Consider the following 18,416-nt stretch of genomic DNA (forward strand, 5'->3'; position numbering starts at 1 on the left):
GTAATAACCTCACAACCCCCTGAGGGGTCCCGACCCCAGTTTGAGAACCCCTGTTCTAAGAACCCTTTGCCTACAGATATTCTGCTGACATTGCTTATTAGATAATCCCCTTCTTATCTTCAGTTTGGACCTCTTGTTGCTAACAGACCATTCCATTCCTTTCAGTCTTGCATACCTCTACCTCTTTCATTTCTAAACTATAAATCCGCCTAATCTCGTCTCACAATTTATGCTGCTAAAACCCTGAATTCTTTCAAGTACTCTGCTTTTTAAATCTGTCCATCAAGGGCTTGATTCTGCACAACACAGGTGCAGGAAAGGAAAACGCGAGCAGGGAACTGAATGCACAAGCCCAATTTCTCATTGAAAGCACTGCTGTGCAGCCACTCTGCTTACTAGAAGGAGTGAGATCAGAGCAGGGACTTCTTAGTCAAGTGCCTCATTTGCATATTGAGGATCACACTTAAAGCCATGTAATTCTTCAAATATGCTCATTTTACCACACCCTGTCCCTGGTTTTGTCTGGTGTGGTTTGTTTTTGTTTGGTTTTTTTGCACTCCACACTTGAGTGTAAGTGAGAGAACACACAGGGGCTGAGGCATATTTTCACTTAGGCCTCACCCAAAGCCCATTGAAATCAATGAGAGACTTTCCCTCTGACTTCAGTAGGCACAGGGCTTATCCCTCAGCACAGAGGATCAGCTTAGGCTGCATCAACACTGAAGCTGAAGGCACAATTCCCACCCCAGGAAAAAGTACACATGCTACCTTTGATCGCACTAGTGCGCAAAAAATAGCAGCAGAGCCATGGCAGCACAGGTGACGGGATGGACTAGACACCCAAGTAAGTGCCTAGGATCCTGGCTGGGATTGTACTCTGGGCAGCTAGCCCCTCTCCTCACCTGCACCACCACAGCTACGCTGCTATTGTTAGCATGTTAGCCCAATCAAAGCTAGCAGATGTGTCTCTCCCCTAGCTGGAAATTAAACCTTCACCGTCAGTGTCGATGCACCCTCTGTTCTTAACCTCACTCTTTCCTGGCACTCCTTGGCTCACACTCAAGTTGAAAAACCACAGCTTTGTGCTCTCTGCAGCATGCACACCACCCAAGGACTGTCCAGACGTATGCTGTGTGATTATTACTGTAAAGCACACTTGAAGCAATGCTGGAATGCTATACATGGTGGGGGAGGGGCATTATTTTCTGACCTGGAGTTGAGGTTTGGGCTTATTGCTATATTGCTGAACATATCTGCTGAAGCGAGTGCAGGAGGAGCAGTCAGTTATTTTGCAGAAGAGGCTTTAGAGATAGACAGGTTAGATTTTCTGAGCTTTGCATGGGGACTAGATTCACAGCTCTCAGTATTAATTATGATGACAAACAGAAGCTGACACCTAGTTACTGGTATCCCAAGAGGAAAATACAGCCCCTTTGTGCCTGTTGCAGCTGCTGTTTCTTAGCAAAAGGACAAACAGTGATAGTAATTCCAGAGAGGTGTCAAAAGACAAGAATCATTCATTATTTACTATTCAGATTAAGGGAAAAGATGGACAGAACATATTAGGGTATGTCTACACTGGCAAAGTTACAGCACCAGCAGCTACAGCGCCACTCAGCGAGCGCTGAAGGGAAACCGCTGTTGTGTGTTCACACTGTCAGCTGCCTGTGCAATAGCGTGTTCACACTTGCGGCACTTGCAGCGGTATTCTGAGCCAGCCAGAGAGGGGGGGGGGGGGGGGGGCGGCGGGGCGGGGGGCGGGGGGCGCGGGCGAGCTAGACGCGGGCGGCGAGACCTGGCGGGATTTGGGGCGGTTTGGGCTCGCCGGCGCGGGCATTGGCGCGCCCGTCGACCGCGAGCGGGGACGAGCGGGCGCGGCGGCGTGCCGCCGGGTCCCGCTGCCGCTGCCGCTGCCGCAGTCATGCTGATGAGGAGCCAGCCGCCGCGGGAGCAGCGCCCGCTCGCCGGTCTTGCCTGCGGTCAGTCCAGTCCGGCGGCGGTGGACCTGCCGCGTCGCGCGCGGCCGCGGAGCAACCCCCGAGCCGGGGCCCCAAAAAAACAGGGGGGGGGGCCCCTGCGAGACGCGGGGCCTGGGGCAAATTGCCCCTCTTGCCCCCCCCTCTGGGCGGCCCTGTTCTGAGCGGTGCACTCTCGGCAGCTATTCCACAGAGCACCTCTTTCTCGTCTGCCGCTAACACTTGTGGGAAGGTGGAGGGGGCCGTGGGGCATCCTGGGTCCTGTCCAAGATGCCCCATGATGCATTGCTTTGCATCCCAGCAATCCCCGTCCACATTTGGCACCATCTTTCAACAGTTTGTGTACTGTGTGCCCTGCCTCTTTGGGCTGCAGGAACGGATCCCAAACTGTTGATCAGTATGCTGCTCAGTCTGACCAACACATCACGAGTGGCAGTGGAGTTATTCCTTAAACTACAAAGACAAGAGGAGTGGCTTATATTTCTCTACTTCTCCTGGATACTAAATCCAACCACTCAGAGCCAGCAAAGTGCAGGTTAGCCACATTTTCTTCCCAGAAATGTCTCTGTTTTACCCACATTTGTCACTGCCGTGGTGCAATGAGTTCTGCCCCTGCCAAACAGGAACCCTTTAGTCATACTTGGTGTGGCATATGGCCCAACTGGAAGCACTGGCAAATGTTCTATTTTAAAATTGTAATTTTCAGAGATTTTAGTGTAAGTGTACAGGAAACAAGCATTTAGTGTTCTACAGAAAGAAAATCATTAAGGGCCCAGTTCTGGTCCAGAGTCATGGCTGTGACCAAAGACCTGAAGATGCCTGTGCCCCACCTGTGTGCTCTCCTGATGTCGTCCACTCCTCCTGCATAAGCTATCACCATCCTCCAGCTGATCTAAGTTATGCTCTGCTGCTGATGGCCTAAAGGCTCTGTTATGACAACAACAAATTGTCAGGGCACAGGAAAGGCCTAGTATTCTTACTTGGGACAGGTGGGCTTAGGAGCTACTAAACCAACTCTCCACCACAGGAAGATCCCCCTACACTAGGGTTCTCCTCTTGTGTCTGGATAACCCAGTTTTTGGATCACTTTGCACTGGTGGTGTGAAACATAAAGCAGCCATAGCACAGCCAAAAATCAGGGCCTCTGTCTTCAGTTTCACTTGTGCAATCCAATGAAAATCACGGTGGTGTAAGTGAAGTCAGAATTTGGCTTTATGTGTACATGGATATTAGAGTGATACACAAGTCCACCGAGAGCGGGTTTGGGCCCCCATGAAAAAAAAATTTGGGGCCCCCCCAGCAAGGGCGGACCGGCTAAACATGGCCGATGAACCCGGGGAAGCCGGGCCCCGGGTCCCCTTCCGGACTGCCGGGCCCCAGTAATTTGTACCAGCTTCCCCCACCTCTCGTTGGCCCTGGTGATACAATATTATATATAAGACAAAGGCAAGAGATTCATAAAACAAGAATAGAAATATATTAATCATATCTACCTTTACCTCAAGAGGAAAGAAAGCTTATATATATATATATATAGCATACAGCTGGAATAGCAAACTTGCTGTATTTTTGGCAGGTATTCATAATTCAACATAACATGCAGTGCTGCTCACAAACCAATGGGTACTCTGTTTCACTGCCTCCACATACATTAACATGTATTCTGAGAGAGAGGTTTTGTCAGTTCCCTCTTTCACATTCAGCTGTGCAGGGATTGCACTGTCAAACCTCGCCTCACACTTTTCAGACGTAGTGTTATGCATACGCTTGAAACAGGAAAACATTGTTCTAGTGTTGGATTGCCCTGAAAAGCCTATAGTACAGTAGTTGAAAGGCATTTTATTGACTGAATGTGACTCGGCTGTGGCTACACTTAGCACTTCAAAGCGCTGCCGCGGTAGCGCTTTGAAGCGCTAAGTGTAGTCAAAGCGCCAGCACTGGGAGAGAGCTCTCCCAGCGCTGTCCGTACTCCACCTCCCTGTGGGGAATAACGTACAGCGCTGGGAGCCGCGCTCCCAGCGCTGGGGCTTTGACCACACTGGCGCTTTGTAGCGCCGCAATTTGCAGCGCTGGAGAGGGTGTGTTTTCACACCCTGCTGCAGCGCTGCAAATTTGTAAGTGTAGCCAAGGTACAGCACCACAAAACAAAATCAGGTCACTCATTCAGGTGTCTAATTGTGGATTTATGTCCCTAATTTTAGGCACCCAGGCTTCCTTTAAAAAATAATGTCTTTTTTTCCCTTCCTTTCAGTGACCTGGCTAGTGCTGAGTGAAATTTTCCCTGGTGGGATCAGAGGACGGGCCATGGCTTTAACCTCTAGCATGAACTGGGGTATAAATCTCCTCATCTCCTTGACATTTTTGACTGTAACTGGTAAGAATTCTTTGTTTCTTCTTGAGTGTATATGCCCATTACCGGGCATTGTGATGCTTTCTCAGGGTGTGTAGCATTGTATGTCACCCTGTTAGCCCTGTGCCTCAGCATAAAAGGGAACTGTTGATGTTAAACTGAGTGACAACTCCCTGCCACTCCTGTTGGTTAGCCATCCCCACAGATCCCTCAGGACTCTCCCAGTCCTAACTTTGCCTTTTAGGTTAACCCTTGGTGCACTTCAGTTCCTGAACAGGAAGCATCTCTCTAGCCCATCACTGGATGTTCACAGAAATTACCAAGTGTCCTGGCTCTAAAGAGACACACCAGCTTGCTTGATTTAACCAGGAATTCACACTCTACTGAACACAACAGCATTGAGATGTACTTACGAGGAAACAAAGAAGTTTATTAACCAAGAACAGAAATTTATGTGATATTAAGCAGAGATAATACACAGAAAATGGTTACAAATAAAACAAAAGTATGATCACACTTTTGGGGAGATGGGATAGCTCAGTGGTTTGAGCACTGGCTTGCTAAATCTAGCATTATGAGTTCAATCCTTGAGGGGGCCATTTAGGGATCTGGGGCAAAAATCTGTCTGGGGATTGGTCCTGCTTTGAGCAGGGGCTGGACTAGATGACCTCCTGAGGTCCCTTCCAACCCTTATATTCTATGATTCAAACTTAACAGGCTACAATCCTTGTCTAAGGCAGTCTTCTCAACTACAGCCACTTCTTAATGTCACCAACCCACCATTCATGGTTACAAAGAGTACTGACCAATCTGCCCCCTCAGTGATGGATAACCAAAACATCTTTTTGCTTTTCCTTATATTCCCCAAAGTTGGTCCTTTTCACTAGTCAGGATGAACCACTGGGGATCACGCTCCAGTATCTTCCGATGCTGATTTCTCATCCTCATCTTAATTTGCTCCTCCTGTTTACTTCCAACACAAAATGAACTGTCCAATGTTTCTGGCATCACCATGCTCACTTTACATCAGAAAAAGGGAGATAACTGTTCTCCCTCTTGTCTGGAAGAGAACCTGTTTCTCCCTTTAGTTACAGATTTTAAAGCTTAATATCAGTAAGTATCCATAATTCCTCCTATAGTGTTAATACATACGTTTCACAATTATGCTAATGACCAGTGCATCACCGGATTTCATTTGACATCTCACACAACATTCTTTACAGATAAACACCGTGACAGCAATGTGAGGTGTAGTGAGTTTTTCAGGCCTGACAAGAGTTGCTGATGCAGTAGTGAACTACCAATGTGCCTGTGCATCAAAGGCACAATGAACCTTTACCGTATGGACAACATAACATGAAACATTAGAAATAAAATGCAAGGGCCAAATTCAGAGGTGATTTGCTGCTGAGTGTTCCAGTCCCCATAAAGAGTACACTAGATCAATTTAGACTTCAACTGCAGCCCTGACTGCCTTCCACTCATGCACCAGTAAGTAGGGGGTAAATATGCCTGAGGAAGCATAATGGAATCAGAGTACGGGACTAACGTCTATTACCTCTGAATCTGGCCACAGGTCTCTTACTCTGGCTATCAAAGATCTCTTCACTAATAAGCTATACAAATAATAGTTAGGACTCAATCCTGCTTCCCCTGAAGTAATGGAAGTTTTACTCTAGACTAGTGCTGGTTGAAAATTTTCCAGTTAAATGTTTTTCCATTTAATCAGAACAAGTTCCTGCCAAGTTTCAATTTTGATGAAGTTCTGTTTAGGAAAAAACTGGGAAAAATTTTTTGTTATAAGGCTGAAACTTTGTTTCAACCGTATCAGAATGAAATGTTATGATTTTTTGTTTTGAAAAAAAGACTTTATAAATTATAATGTAACAAAATAATAAGAAGAAATAGCTAAAATGATTTGATCAACCTCAAACAGTTTATTTCCAGAACTTTATTTCACCATAAGTTTAGAAATTTTTTGGTTTTAGACCATTTCAAACAAAAACAAGTTTCCAAATGTCAGAATTTCCTGCAGAACAGAGTTTCAACCAGCTAGAGTTCAGCAGAAGCAGAGTAAGCCCTCAGCTGATTATCTTGGACCTCACTGCAGGTCTGGTAGAGTTCAGTAATCTTAGATGGAATGCTGAGATTAGATTATCAAAAAGAGGTACGATTCAGACTTAAAACAGCGTAAGGAAAAATAAACTGCTTTTCCCTGGTTAAAACGCAACAGAAATTTCAGGCCAGATTCTGTTCAGTTAAATGAGTGTAAATCCACAAAAATTCAACTAGCAAAAGTGGAGTTAGTCTGTATTTACACAGGCAAGCAAAATTTGGCTGTTAGTCTTCAGTCAAAAGACTGAAGGTGCATTCAGGTTCCATTGAAGCAAGCAGGAGTTGTACTTGCATATCTGAGCATACAATAGAGCCCAGAGTGTCAGCCTTAACTTTCAGCTCATGACACAAATTGACAGATGCTAGGAGATTGTGATTCTGATCTCTCGTATTCTCCATTGTTCCAAATGTATTTTCAAAAACTGGTTATTCACTGGAACCAACAGGAGTTAACTCCTTGATCCATTACTGGCACAGAGAGGACTGTCAGCAATGGAAGTACTGGAAACTGCCAGCATGAAAGGATTAGTTAGAGCTCACAACTACAACTACGTGAAATGTTATTTTTGCTTCATAAAATGTTCACATCAAAATACATGTTGGAGGCATTTCAGAGCCTCTGACCTTTCTGACCTGCACGATTGGCTACCAGACCTGCTTTCAGGGGATAGCAGCTAAAAGTAAAGCCAGTAGAACATGGCTGAATTCTATTTGTGGTTTCTTAGTTTGCTTGCACAAGGCTGGAACTAGTGGTGCAGGGGGTGCTGCCGCATCCCCTGGCTTGAAGTGGTTTCCTTCCATTATATGCAGGGTTTATAGTTGGGTTCAATGGCTCTCAGCACCCCCACTATACGCATTGTTCCAGCACCCCTGCACCGGGCACAATTAAAAATATAAGTTTTCCTTTTGGCATAACAGTTACTTACAGATACGAGGGCTCAGTGCTGTCAACCCTAATTTCAATGGGACTGCCGAAACCCCCCCTCTTGTAATACTAACAAAACATTTTTTTTTCTTTTATAGACCTAATTGGTCTGCCATGGGTGTGTTTCATTTACTCAATAATGAGTCTAGCATCACTGGCTTTCATCATTGTGTTCATACCAGAGACAAAAGGATGCTCTTTAGAGCAAATATCCATGGAACTAGCTAAACAGTAAGTATCAAGTGAATTTGCATCCCCACCACACTCCCAGTTAACTTGTGGCCTTTTACTGCCAGATTAATAAACAGAAAGTTACTTTAGGTTTGCTTGCAAGATCAAACTCCCTGAGGGTTTGAGCCTTCATTCACTGAAGTGAAGTGGCCCCAAAAGAGGATTTATAGTCTCCCACTATCAACTTCATTATGATGAATAAAGTAAACTGTAAGAGTATCTAGACTAGAGGTCAGGTTCTCCAGCTGCTTTGTATCAGAACAAAAGAGGAAGAGTGCACTAGCGAATCTGTCCTTTAATGATGGGGAGGACCTCAAAAGCTTCAGAAGTTCAGATGAGTTTTAAGCACACAAAAATTCTGACCTGAAAGAACCTTCTGAATTGCTCAGGTCTGCAGATCTGTTGGGGAAATCTCACCAAAAAAGACCTACCAGGAAGTCTTGTGTATGTCCCTACTCAGTTGTATAGGGTAAATTCCAGCATAGCAAGAGTAGAGTTAAAAGGCTACATGGGAATAAGGATACTTGCACATTTTCCTTCTCCCTGGCCCATTCTGACCATCCTTTATGTGAGGGAGTTCCATCTGCGTCCTTCCATAATGCATAAGCAGAGGAAGTCCTATGTGATTACATATTTAACAATGAACCCTCAAATCTCATAGGGGCACAAAGTTACAGTTCTATAGTATTTATATGCTGTATCCACATTCTTTAGGTAGGAGCTTCACTGATCAGAAATTAACTGATGCCTTTTAAGAGTGTGCTAATTTTTGTGTGTGTCCCCTGAAAATTTTGGGAGGGATAAACAGGACTGAGATGTAAAACTCAGGACTTTCCTGAAGTGTTGCATTCCTATATAGGGCACATGACTGCAAAGGACCTCCTGGGTCAGAGACTTCATAGGGAATCCAATCATATAAGCCTGTTCACAAACTTATCAAGCTCCATATTAAAAACTAGTGCAGTTGTTTGACCCATTACTACAATTGGAAGACTGCTTCAGAGCCTCACTCCTCTGATGGTGAGAAGCCTTTAGCTACACCAGCTATCTGCTTTAACAAAGATCAGCCTCAAAGGAGTCCAACATCATGGAAAAAGGGGTAGGGAAATCACAGAAAAAGATAGTTGGCCATTGTAATTCTTATACAGTCATGTTACAGATGTCATAAGGTGAAATCCTGGCCCCACTGAAGTCAATGGGAATTTTGCTATTGTCTTTATTGGTGAAATCCTGGTCCCATAGGATTCTTTTGGCTAATCAAACCAACCATTATCTGAATTTGAGTAGACTATTGCTATCCAGTCTCTGCTGCTGCTCTGTGCCTCTTCACTAGGTACTACTAATTTGAAGGACAGGATATAACAAGTTCCACTGGCTGGATGTTGAAATGAGAAAAATTCTTATAAGAAATAAGACATTTTTGGCAGTGAGAGTAATTAGCCATTGGTGAAATTTATCAAGGGAGATTCTTTATGACTTGGAGTCTTTAAATCAAGACTGGAGCTTGGCTGTTCTCAGTGGTGGCAGCTGACAGAACAAGGAGCAGTGGTCTCAAGTTGCAGTGGGGGAGGTCTAGGTTGGATATTAGGAAAAAAACTATTTCACTAGGAGGGTGGTGAAGCACTGGAATGGATTACCTAGGGAGGTGGTGGAATCGCCATCCTTAGAGGTTTTAAGGCCCGGCTTGACAAAGCCCTGGCTGGGATGATTTAGTTGGTGTTGGTCCTGCTTTGAGCAGGGGATTGGACTAGATGACTTCCTGAGGTCTTTTCCAACCCTAATCTTCTATGATTCTATGATTCTATGGATGTCTTTCTAAAGATACTCTGTAATTCAACCAGAAGTGATTTGGCTTGAACATGTTCACTTACATAGAGGAAAGAATAATTCCCTCCACTGTAGGAATTCCTAGGTGTTGCCAGACTAGATGATCATAGTGACCCCATGTGACCTTAAAAGTCAGTGAACTTGAGAATACAATAGGGTAGTAGCTGACTACCAGTCTGAGAAATACATATTTATTGCACAAGATTTAAGGACTCAATCTCCTTTGCTCTCACCTTTCTCCTCTATCATTAAACAAACTGCAGAAAGAGGAAGAATCGTTACAAAGGGCAAAGCTAGCAACATGCAAGTGTCTGTTACACATGGCATAATAAAGTATTTTCCTTTCTCTAGCTAATTCAAATTTAAAAAGAAAAAAAAGTTAAGCAAAACCTGCCACCTAGTGGAGAAGTAGGGTAACATGCTCCCACAGGTCATGGGACCATGTCTTTCTCTTCAAAGCTCCAAAGATATCTATGTTTCTGAATAAATAGTAAAGTAACTAAAATACTTACACAGGCAAAATTAAGCTGTAGGAATCCTGTGTCAAAACTAAAGCTGTCTGAGTGATAGCCCAACAGTCTAGTCAATGCATTTGCCAGTTTTTGTTCCTTACATTACTCAGCAAATAATGTTTTACATGATAAGCTGTAAAAACTGTTTATTGAATAAATCTATTCAACAAATCTTTGAAGCAGTTATTGAATTACTAGCTAATATTAGCTAGATATTACTAGCAAATGATTGTGCATTATGTGACCAGCTGTAATCAAAACTTATTTCTGTGTCACTGAACTGGCCAAAGAGGTAGAAATATTTACAAGGGGAGAACAAACTTTGCCCATTTGATTGAATGCTAAATGTTTGTTCTCTTTCAGGAAGTATACAAAGAGCTCCATTTGCTGGATGGGCCAACGCAGAGAGAAACTAGTGCCAATAGAACTTCCCAAGAGAGATCATCATGAGCCGTTCTACTAGACTGGAGAAGGATATTTGTCCAAGAGCTACCAAGACAGTTTCTCTAGAGAACTAATGCGCAAAACCATTCTGCAGTACTGACACTACTACACAACACTTTGTCTGTACTCCATTCTTTAGTAGCTTTATATTGTCACTGAAATAAAACCATTTAAGATTTTTGTAGTTTAAAGTTTATTAGAATGGCTTAAAATAAGTAAAGCCAACATTCCTCACCTCCTCCAAATTAACCCACCTCTGAAGTATGGGAGGTGAATGGGTATTGAAATAAAACAATTACTATATGTAACATAGGGATAACCGCACTCCTAACTTCTTCAACTTTTGGGGACCCTCAGGAAGATGAAAGGGATTGATATCTCTTCTATCCTAGCAACTGGAGACAGGAACAATCAGAGATGACTTCAAGATCACTTTGTGTTGCAGCACAGGTCACATTAGACTGGAAGCCTTGAATATATAAAAGGAAGAATCTGTGCAGTGCAGTTTGCAGTTAGCAGCTTTATTATTCACATCTGGCCATGCTGGAGGTCTCCATGACTCTCTCAGCACCCTTAGCCCAGCGTGCACAAGGTCTTGTGTGAAACTTGGATTGGATTTCACTGTCTACTTTAGTTATTCCAGAGTCAGGAACATGAAAGTGATCTTCCGCGAACAATCACCACTCCCCCTGCATTAGGCACTAGCTAGCTCATGGTCAGTTGCTTTGCTGAGCAATAAGCTTGATTAACTTTTAAAACAGCAGCAGTAGCAATTAAAGCTATGTTGCTGAACTTCTAGACTTGGGATGCTTGCTTGACTGGTACCTGCTAACGGAGTAAAAGCAAATCAGCAGGACACAAATGGCCATTTTCCAGTGCCCTCTTACATGCTGAGACACATAGGACTTCAATCTGTATTCAGTGATTACCATAATTAACTGGTTGTACTGCTTAGAAATGTCAAGCTGTAGCTTTCACCAAATGCAGCCTCCAGCACTCAACAAAAGTATATGGAGTGGCCATGGTGGTTACCCTGGACAGCTCGAGTGGAGAAACGCCTACTCTCTTTGCTAGAAGGTCATTAATGTTCTGGTAGAGTGATCTCTTAGACAACAAATAAATGACCCAAACAGATGGGTATCAAGTCTTTTTTTAAGGGAAATCCTGATGGCTCACCACAATCATACAGTGGAGTCTCTTCACCTCATGACCAGGAGTATTGTATCAAGGAATCAGAAATGATACCTTCAGTTGATATTTGAATGCAACTTTGGGCAAGAAATGTGGCACTGCTATAACTACTCTCATCTCATTGAAAAAACAGATTTTTTTGCACAAGAGGAACCGTAATTTTCTGACCTATCTGGCCAAAGCTATAGGCCTACTCAGGATACAGGTTGTAAAGGAATTAAGCTTGCCATTAAGGATTCAAGAAGTGCATATATTAAAGCATTGTTCAAATCCCACAGAAAAGCTAGAGAAGAGTCAAAGATACAATTTACTAGCAGCTATTAGGAATTTAGCTACCTCGGGCTGTGAGCCTACTGATCACAGCTTCACCTTATCCTTTATGCTATGGAGCCTGATCTCTCAGAGAATTGACATCAAAATCCTACCCAACCTTTTTATACAGGAAGTATCAGTTGTAATCCATCGTCCTGCCAACGCAGGAGTTTTAATACCATGATATTTTCCAGAGCTTTCTTTGTTTTAAAGGACACAGGCCCTGGAGCTTCCACCAAATCCCTTAGATCATTGCTCCAGAGACTGGTAAAATCTCATGGTTGGCCATTTTTTCCTGACACTGGTGGTGTCAATACTCACATTACCATGAGTGTCAATTTGGGCTGAATTCTGATCAATCAGACAGATCAAGAATTTTGCCTGAGTCATTTGCAGTTTCCCTTTTTGAGCAGAGCTATAGTCACTGCTTGCGATACAGAGGTATTGCTATGCGCTCTGAGTGGGGCAGAGCCCCAGAGCAGGCACAGCACAACAGCAGCTTCCTCAGACTCCCCCTTTCCCTCCAAAAGCACTACCCTGCAGGAAGGAGGAGTTAATAGAGATCGGAACCTTACCTGCAGCCAGGAGGCAGGTGTTGGAATTGTGGGGGCAGCTGGAGTTGTGCAGTGAGAAGCTAAGGAGTGGGGAGGGCCAGAGACAAGTGGAATCCAGGAGAGCAGGATGTGTGTGCACACATACATTTTGTAGGCATTCAGGTTTGAATTTTCAATCTGCCATTGTTATATGCACTTTGAAGATGGCAAGGGGGTGTGCAGAAGCCAGACCAAAACCTACAATTTATTCACCTTTTGAAAGTCTCAGGAAATTTTGGGTTCAGACTCATGATTTTCAAACTCTTCGGGTTGGCCATACTGTAACTCAGCCTGAATTTTTCCTTCCCTTAAGGCATTATAGGCTGATTAATAATTTAAAAATACTAGTGTCCTTCCCTATATTAAAGCTCCACTTTGGACTATTGAAACTGAAGAATATTAAAGGTTATGTTGTACTGTTTATGCCATGTGTTTATTTTGTGCTTCTCCCCACGTGGATAATAAAGCTGGATAATAAAGCATCTAGGCTGTTATGTTTTATGTTTTGTTTGTGTGTTAAACACACACCAGACAGAAAAGCAAAAAGAGACAGATTCACTTTCATTTTCTCATGCATTGGCAAAATATTGTGCTAGGGCTGCAAACACTGCAGTGGTGAAAAAATACAGTGAAATTAAACAAAGTCACAGAATATTCCTGTTGCTCCTAGACATTTGCACCAATGTACTTTTAGAAAAGAAGTTTTGTGCCACATGTAATGCAGCAGTGTTCTATTATTTATCTGAGGCTGTCCTCTGGGCTTCCGCGTGCAACTAGTTTTCTCATTTTTATCTTTTTGGCACTGGAGGAGAGTGACTCCCCAATCAGCTGACCCCCTTATGGCTCAGGCTGGGGTACCAGGCTCTCATCACCTGGAACCTGCTGCCAAAACACCACTCCAGCCCTACTGTGGCCTCTGTCTTCTCATGACTCAGCTCTTTAGCCAGGTCACTTATAGTCCCTCCTCTTCCAGGGGTAATAGGAAGTCCTACCAATAAATTATTCAATGACCTTGTGTTAGGTCTCCAGCCTGTGACTCCGATCTCTGTCATCCTTACACTCCTTGTCTCAGAGCCTCACAACATCTCTACCTTCCCATGTTCCCCAGCCTCTCAAGGTTCACCCTTTTTTCAAGGAAGGGGCTTCCAGGTGTCCCCTCTAGAATTCCAACTAAAACCATGAACTTAAACCGCTTCTATCCCCCTCAGGCTCAATTTCTCATCCCTCTTAAATTATCCCCCTAGGTGCCATTCTTTAGCTGAACATGGAGTCCCAAGGCTACCTCTCTTAGACTCTAACTCCTATTTCAAGGCCCACTACAGAAGCTACCTCCCTCCTACAGCTTTCTCCCAGTTATCCTGCTACCTAACTTCTATCAGACCTAGTTCAAAGAGAGGGAACTCTCAGTCTTCTAGATGTGTTCCCCTCCCCCAAGCTCTCTATGTCTTCCTTTCCCAGCTGTCCAATAATTGCAATCAAGCCACCAAGTCAGGATCAGCAGGAGAATAGCTGCTGCATCACAGGTGAAGCTGAGCTGCCCACATCCCCCTTTAAGGGCCAGCTAGCCTCTGACAGGCACTGATCCTGCACTGAGCTCTACCCAGACAGACCTCTAAGCCCTCTTCATGGTTACACTTACAGAGAATTATTAGTATCGTATTCCAGTCAGGCAGCTTTGGGCAAGCTATCTTTTTTCACAAGTCATCCACTTCAGTCCTTCAGTCATTCTTGTTACTTGATGGATGATTTGCTGCCAATTTGTCAACATCTTTCCATTACAAATAAATGCAGCATTCTTAAGCTGGTACAGTCTTAGCAATAGCATTTAGGAGGAGACCGTCAGCTTCCTGATTTGTGCCTCTATATCTTCACAATGCCTCTATGCAGGTAGTCCAAAGCTGTATTGGTTTATTATTACCACCATACTACATTCTTTCTATGGGTCTCGTGTAATTTACTTTCCACTATCAACCACTTGGTCCTTTGCAGCATTTCTGTTTTCTAAATAAATGTCTGCCACTGAATATTGGTGTTATATCCTGCAAGTGTTCCCACCAAAAAAGACAATTGGCTGAGGAAATCCCATGGCAGTTACCTCCCAACCCATTCTCACGAAGGACTGGACATGTTTGTGCTCCAGCTCTCACCTCACATTCCCCATTGACCGGGCACCTGGCTGAAAGAAAGAAAGAAAAGAAAAATTCTTTGGGTGCCAGCACAAAGCCACCATTAACTTTGCTGCAGCTATCTAACTGGACTTCCAACATCACCAAAAGGAGACAATATAGACGGTGGCTTTCCTTTTCACTGTGCAAAGCACTATGCGGCCCCAACCCCTTGGAGCTCCACTAGGGGGATTTACACAAAGTCACAGTGAATGATGGCACAGAACTGGCATTTCCATCTCCATGGTCCACCTCCGTAGGGTCCCTTTTGGGATGGACGTGGAGGGGAAGATAAGGATCTATACATCTAATCACAGGGGCCTTTTGTATTATTTCTGTCTTAACACAACCTCCCAATTTGCAATTATCTGGAAATTTAACTATCACACGTTTTGTCTCCTCTTCCAGATCTTTAATAAAGATATTAAATAAAACAAACATGGATCACTGCAGCAGCCCATCGTATGCCTTCCCCCCCCCCATCTTGATACAGCGCTATGTTTCTTTATCCTTCATTCACAGCTTTCACTCCAAGTAACTACTAATATCCAAGCCAATATCTTTTTCTCAAATTAATTTTAATGAAAATCCAGAAATATTTCACTGACTGCACCCAACTGATTTATGATTTGATACAAAAGAAGCAAGGCCACCTCTTGCAGTTGCATACCCCAAACTCTCCTTCAGCAGTTAAGGACTGAAGAATCACAACCCAGCCTTTATACCATGATTTTGTTCTTTAGAAACCCATCATATTTACTGCTCATTGTCCTGTTCTCTAAATCAGCATGAATTCAGAAGTGCTGCATTCCTCACACACACACTGAACTTGAAAGTGAATTATGCAGCTCCTCCAAACTAGCACCTCTAAAAACTTGATACCATCATGTATTTCATTAATGACACATTTTACATAAACTGTTTTAGAAATTAGAGAGTTCAAAAATTGTCCCTATAAGTTATTTTTCAGAAATGAACAATTGGTTCAGTGACCAGGGCAAAAGCCTGGGACAGGGGAGTCCTGGGTTCATGGCCTTCCTCTGCCACATGTTCTCTGTATGACCCTGGGAAAGTCATTTAGGGATAGAGTCACAAAGTGAACACCTAAGTCCTAGGTCTTCTGCCATCTTCTGGAATTCACAGCCCCAAGGTAGGCACTCAGGCTCCCTATACGGTACATTGTAGAGTCAAGTGCCTAAGAAGGGGAAGCTCAGAAGCCAGCAAGCTGAGCAGGGAGATGTCTAGCCTAGCCAGCTGTGAATTGCAGAGGAAAGGGGTGGAACTGAGGGCCCTGAACCACAAAGGTACCTCAGCACTAACTCTGATTGAGGTGGGCCTTAAGTACCTGAGTGACAGCTTGGAGGTAGGAACCTATGTCCACTTAGGATTTGGCCATTATAGCCAATATCCCAGTGGCTACAATATTCACCTGCTCTGCTATGGAGCAGGAACTTGAACCCAGGTCTACCTCATTCCAGGTGAGTGTGCTGACCACATTATGGGGCATTCTGATGTGGGTATCTCTCACTCTCTTCTGTTGAAGATGGATAAATAATTAGTCACTGGGCAACAAAACACAAGAGACTAATTTTATAGCCCAGTGGTTAGGGTACTCGCATGGGCTGCGGGAGAGTTGGGTTCATGTCCCTTCTCCAAAAGTTAACTATTTATACAAATCTTCAACAGGAGAGACTGAGAGAAATCCACCCCAAATACTAAGCAGCTGGTAGTTTGGGCACTCCCCTAGGATTTGGTTGACCTGGGTTCAGGTCTTTGCTCTAAATCAGGCAGAGTGGGGATTCAAATCTGGGTCTCCCCCCAGCACTGGTAAGTATCCAATGATGAGGCTATGGGGTACTTGGGAATTTGTGTGGGCTAGCAATGCTCTGAGTACACCTACCCAATGGGCCCCACAGGCAGGGTGGGTGAAAAACCAAATTTGTGAATTCTGCTGAGGATCATGTGTGGTTTCTCCCAGCAGTTCATAGGATGGTGGGGGGAAGGGATATGGCAGAAAGACAGCTCTCTCTACCTTCCTACTGGCAAAAATTTAGGCTGGCATATATGGGGACTTGAGCACCTACAGAGTTAAGTGGCAGCTGAGTAGTGATTTTGTGAATGTCAGTAGCACTTAAATGTTAGACTTAGGTGCCTAAAGAGGAAGTTACATGCATAAGTCCCTTTATTTGCAAAATATGGATAACAGCACTGCTTTGGCTCACAGGGGCATTGTGAAGATAAATACGAATTGTGAGGCACTCAAACGCTATGGTGATGAGGAACAGATAAGTACTTCAGATAGATACATAGCTGCTTAATTTCTTAGTACGATAAAGTCAATATAAATACTTAAGACAGATGATACATAATTTTATTAGGCACATTTACTTAACAGTAATGAACAAGATTCGCTACCACATTTGCTTCCCCCTTCCTCCCTCATCTTGTTACCACTGTTGTTCTCCATGACTTTTCAAATAACTCCCACTGGTTCAGGACACTCTAGAATCCATAAGATATTATACAAACATGCCAATTCATGTTTGCAAGTATTCCTTTAACTGACTTTTAACCAACAGCTGTACAGACATGTTTCTCTTTTCATTTGCTTAAAGATACATTTTTTACATTTTTCCTCAGTGATTTTAGACTGTTTAGTTTCTCACATTTATTGAAGGCCAGACATGCTCTCTCTACCCTCACACACAACCTTCATTGATACAACTGTAAAAACATTCTTATTTCACTTAATGCCTTTGGCTACCAGTAATTCATATCCAGCAGTCAGAAGGCAGAATTCTTTTCCTCTACCAACCTTGACTGTATATTTACTGTTTGTTTCCCTTCCTCTGCCATTTCCACATGAAGACACAATGGCTGTTCCCAGCTCCTTCCATTTCTTCCCTACACACAGGATAAAGGGTAGGCTGCTGTGCTTTAGCTACGATTTCTTTAGGGTGCTTTATTTTTGTTTCACATTTATGGATTTCATGTACTAAGGATGTTCACAGTATATATTTTTTAATGACTCAAGTTAAGGTTGTACAGCACCTGCAGCACCAAATATGCATTGTGTGTTAATTTCTGAAGGTTCAGATGGGAAAATAGACATGTATACATTTATACATATTTATTGTAACTTTTAAAAGTAACATTTTCATTTACTTTACGTATTCACCCCTCCTGTGTTCCATATGTGCATGTATTAAGAGGATAAATACTGGCTTTCAAGTCCAAAATTAATACTAATGAAATTACATGCCAGAGCCAAGCTCTGTTGCTTGTTAGTAGTTCTTGTCAGGATAATACTATTATACAGTACCAATATGACACAGGAGTTGGTTAGTCCTTCAGAAATAGCATGGTAATTACATTGCTTCACTTCGGCTCCAAGAAGATGATCTTTCCTTCATGGTTAGTCACCAGGAACAAGCTCATGCGATGGCTCCTTTTTCACATCCAACCAGTAGACAAGGGTTGCTTGTCTTTTCTATTGAGGCTTCTTCAGAATGTAAGCTTTTTCCATCACCTAAAGATGAAAGCTCATCGGCTATTATGCTTAGAAGCATATTCTCTTCAACATGACAGCAAGAAAACTTAAAATCTGGCATTTAGTTAAGAGAACTAAGAATATAACAAACCAGCTTCTGCCCTCTGATACATGTATGCAACTACCACTGATTTCAGTCTAGCCCTCTGCATATTACTTTATACACACACACTACAAGTAGGAACAAAAGTATCAGCAAGGGACTACACTTACATTGTTTCCAAA

General features: G+C 43.4%; 1 protein-coding gene across 8 annotated transcripts in view; it reads left to right on the forward strand.

The window, feature by feature from the left end:
- Nucleotides 1-12,930, forward strand: part of SLC2A12 (solute carrier family 2 member 12) — a 68,883-nt gene extending 55,953 nt beyond the window's left edge. For 7 of the 8 annotated variants that reach the window (XM_039528436.1, XM_039528441.1, XM_039528438.1 and 4 more), the window contains 3 exons: nucleotides 4,228-4,350; nucleotides 7,465-7,597; nucleotides 10,300-12,930. In XM_039528436.1, the coding sequence (XP_039384370.1) occupies nucleotides 4,228-4,350; nucleotides 7,465-7,597; nucleotides 10,300-10,399 (356 nt within the window). In that variant the 3' untranslated portion in view covers nucleotides 10,400-12,930. The remainder of the gene's footprint in view (nucleotides 1-4,227; nucleotides 4,351-7,464; nucleotides 7,598-10,299) is intronic. The other variant, XM_039528443.1, reaches the window with a different exon arrangement.
- The last annotated feature ends 5,486 nt before the right edge of the window (nucleotides 12,931-18,416 follow it).

Source organism: Mauremys reevesii, linkage group 3 (assembly GCF_016161935.1).
Source record: "Mauremys reevesii isolate NIE-2019 linkage group 3, ASM1616193v1, whole genome shotgun sequence".
Classification (NCBI taxonomy): Eukaryota; Metazoa; Chordata; order Testudines; family Geoemydidae; genus Mauremys; species Mauremys reevesii.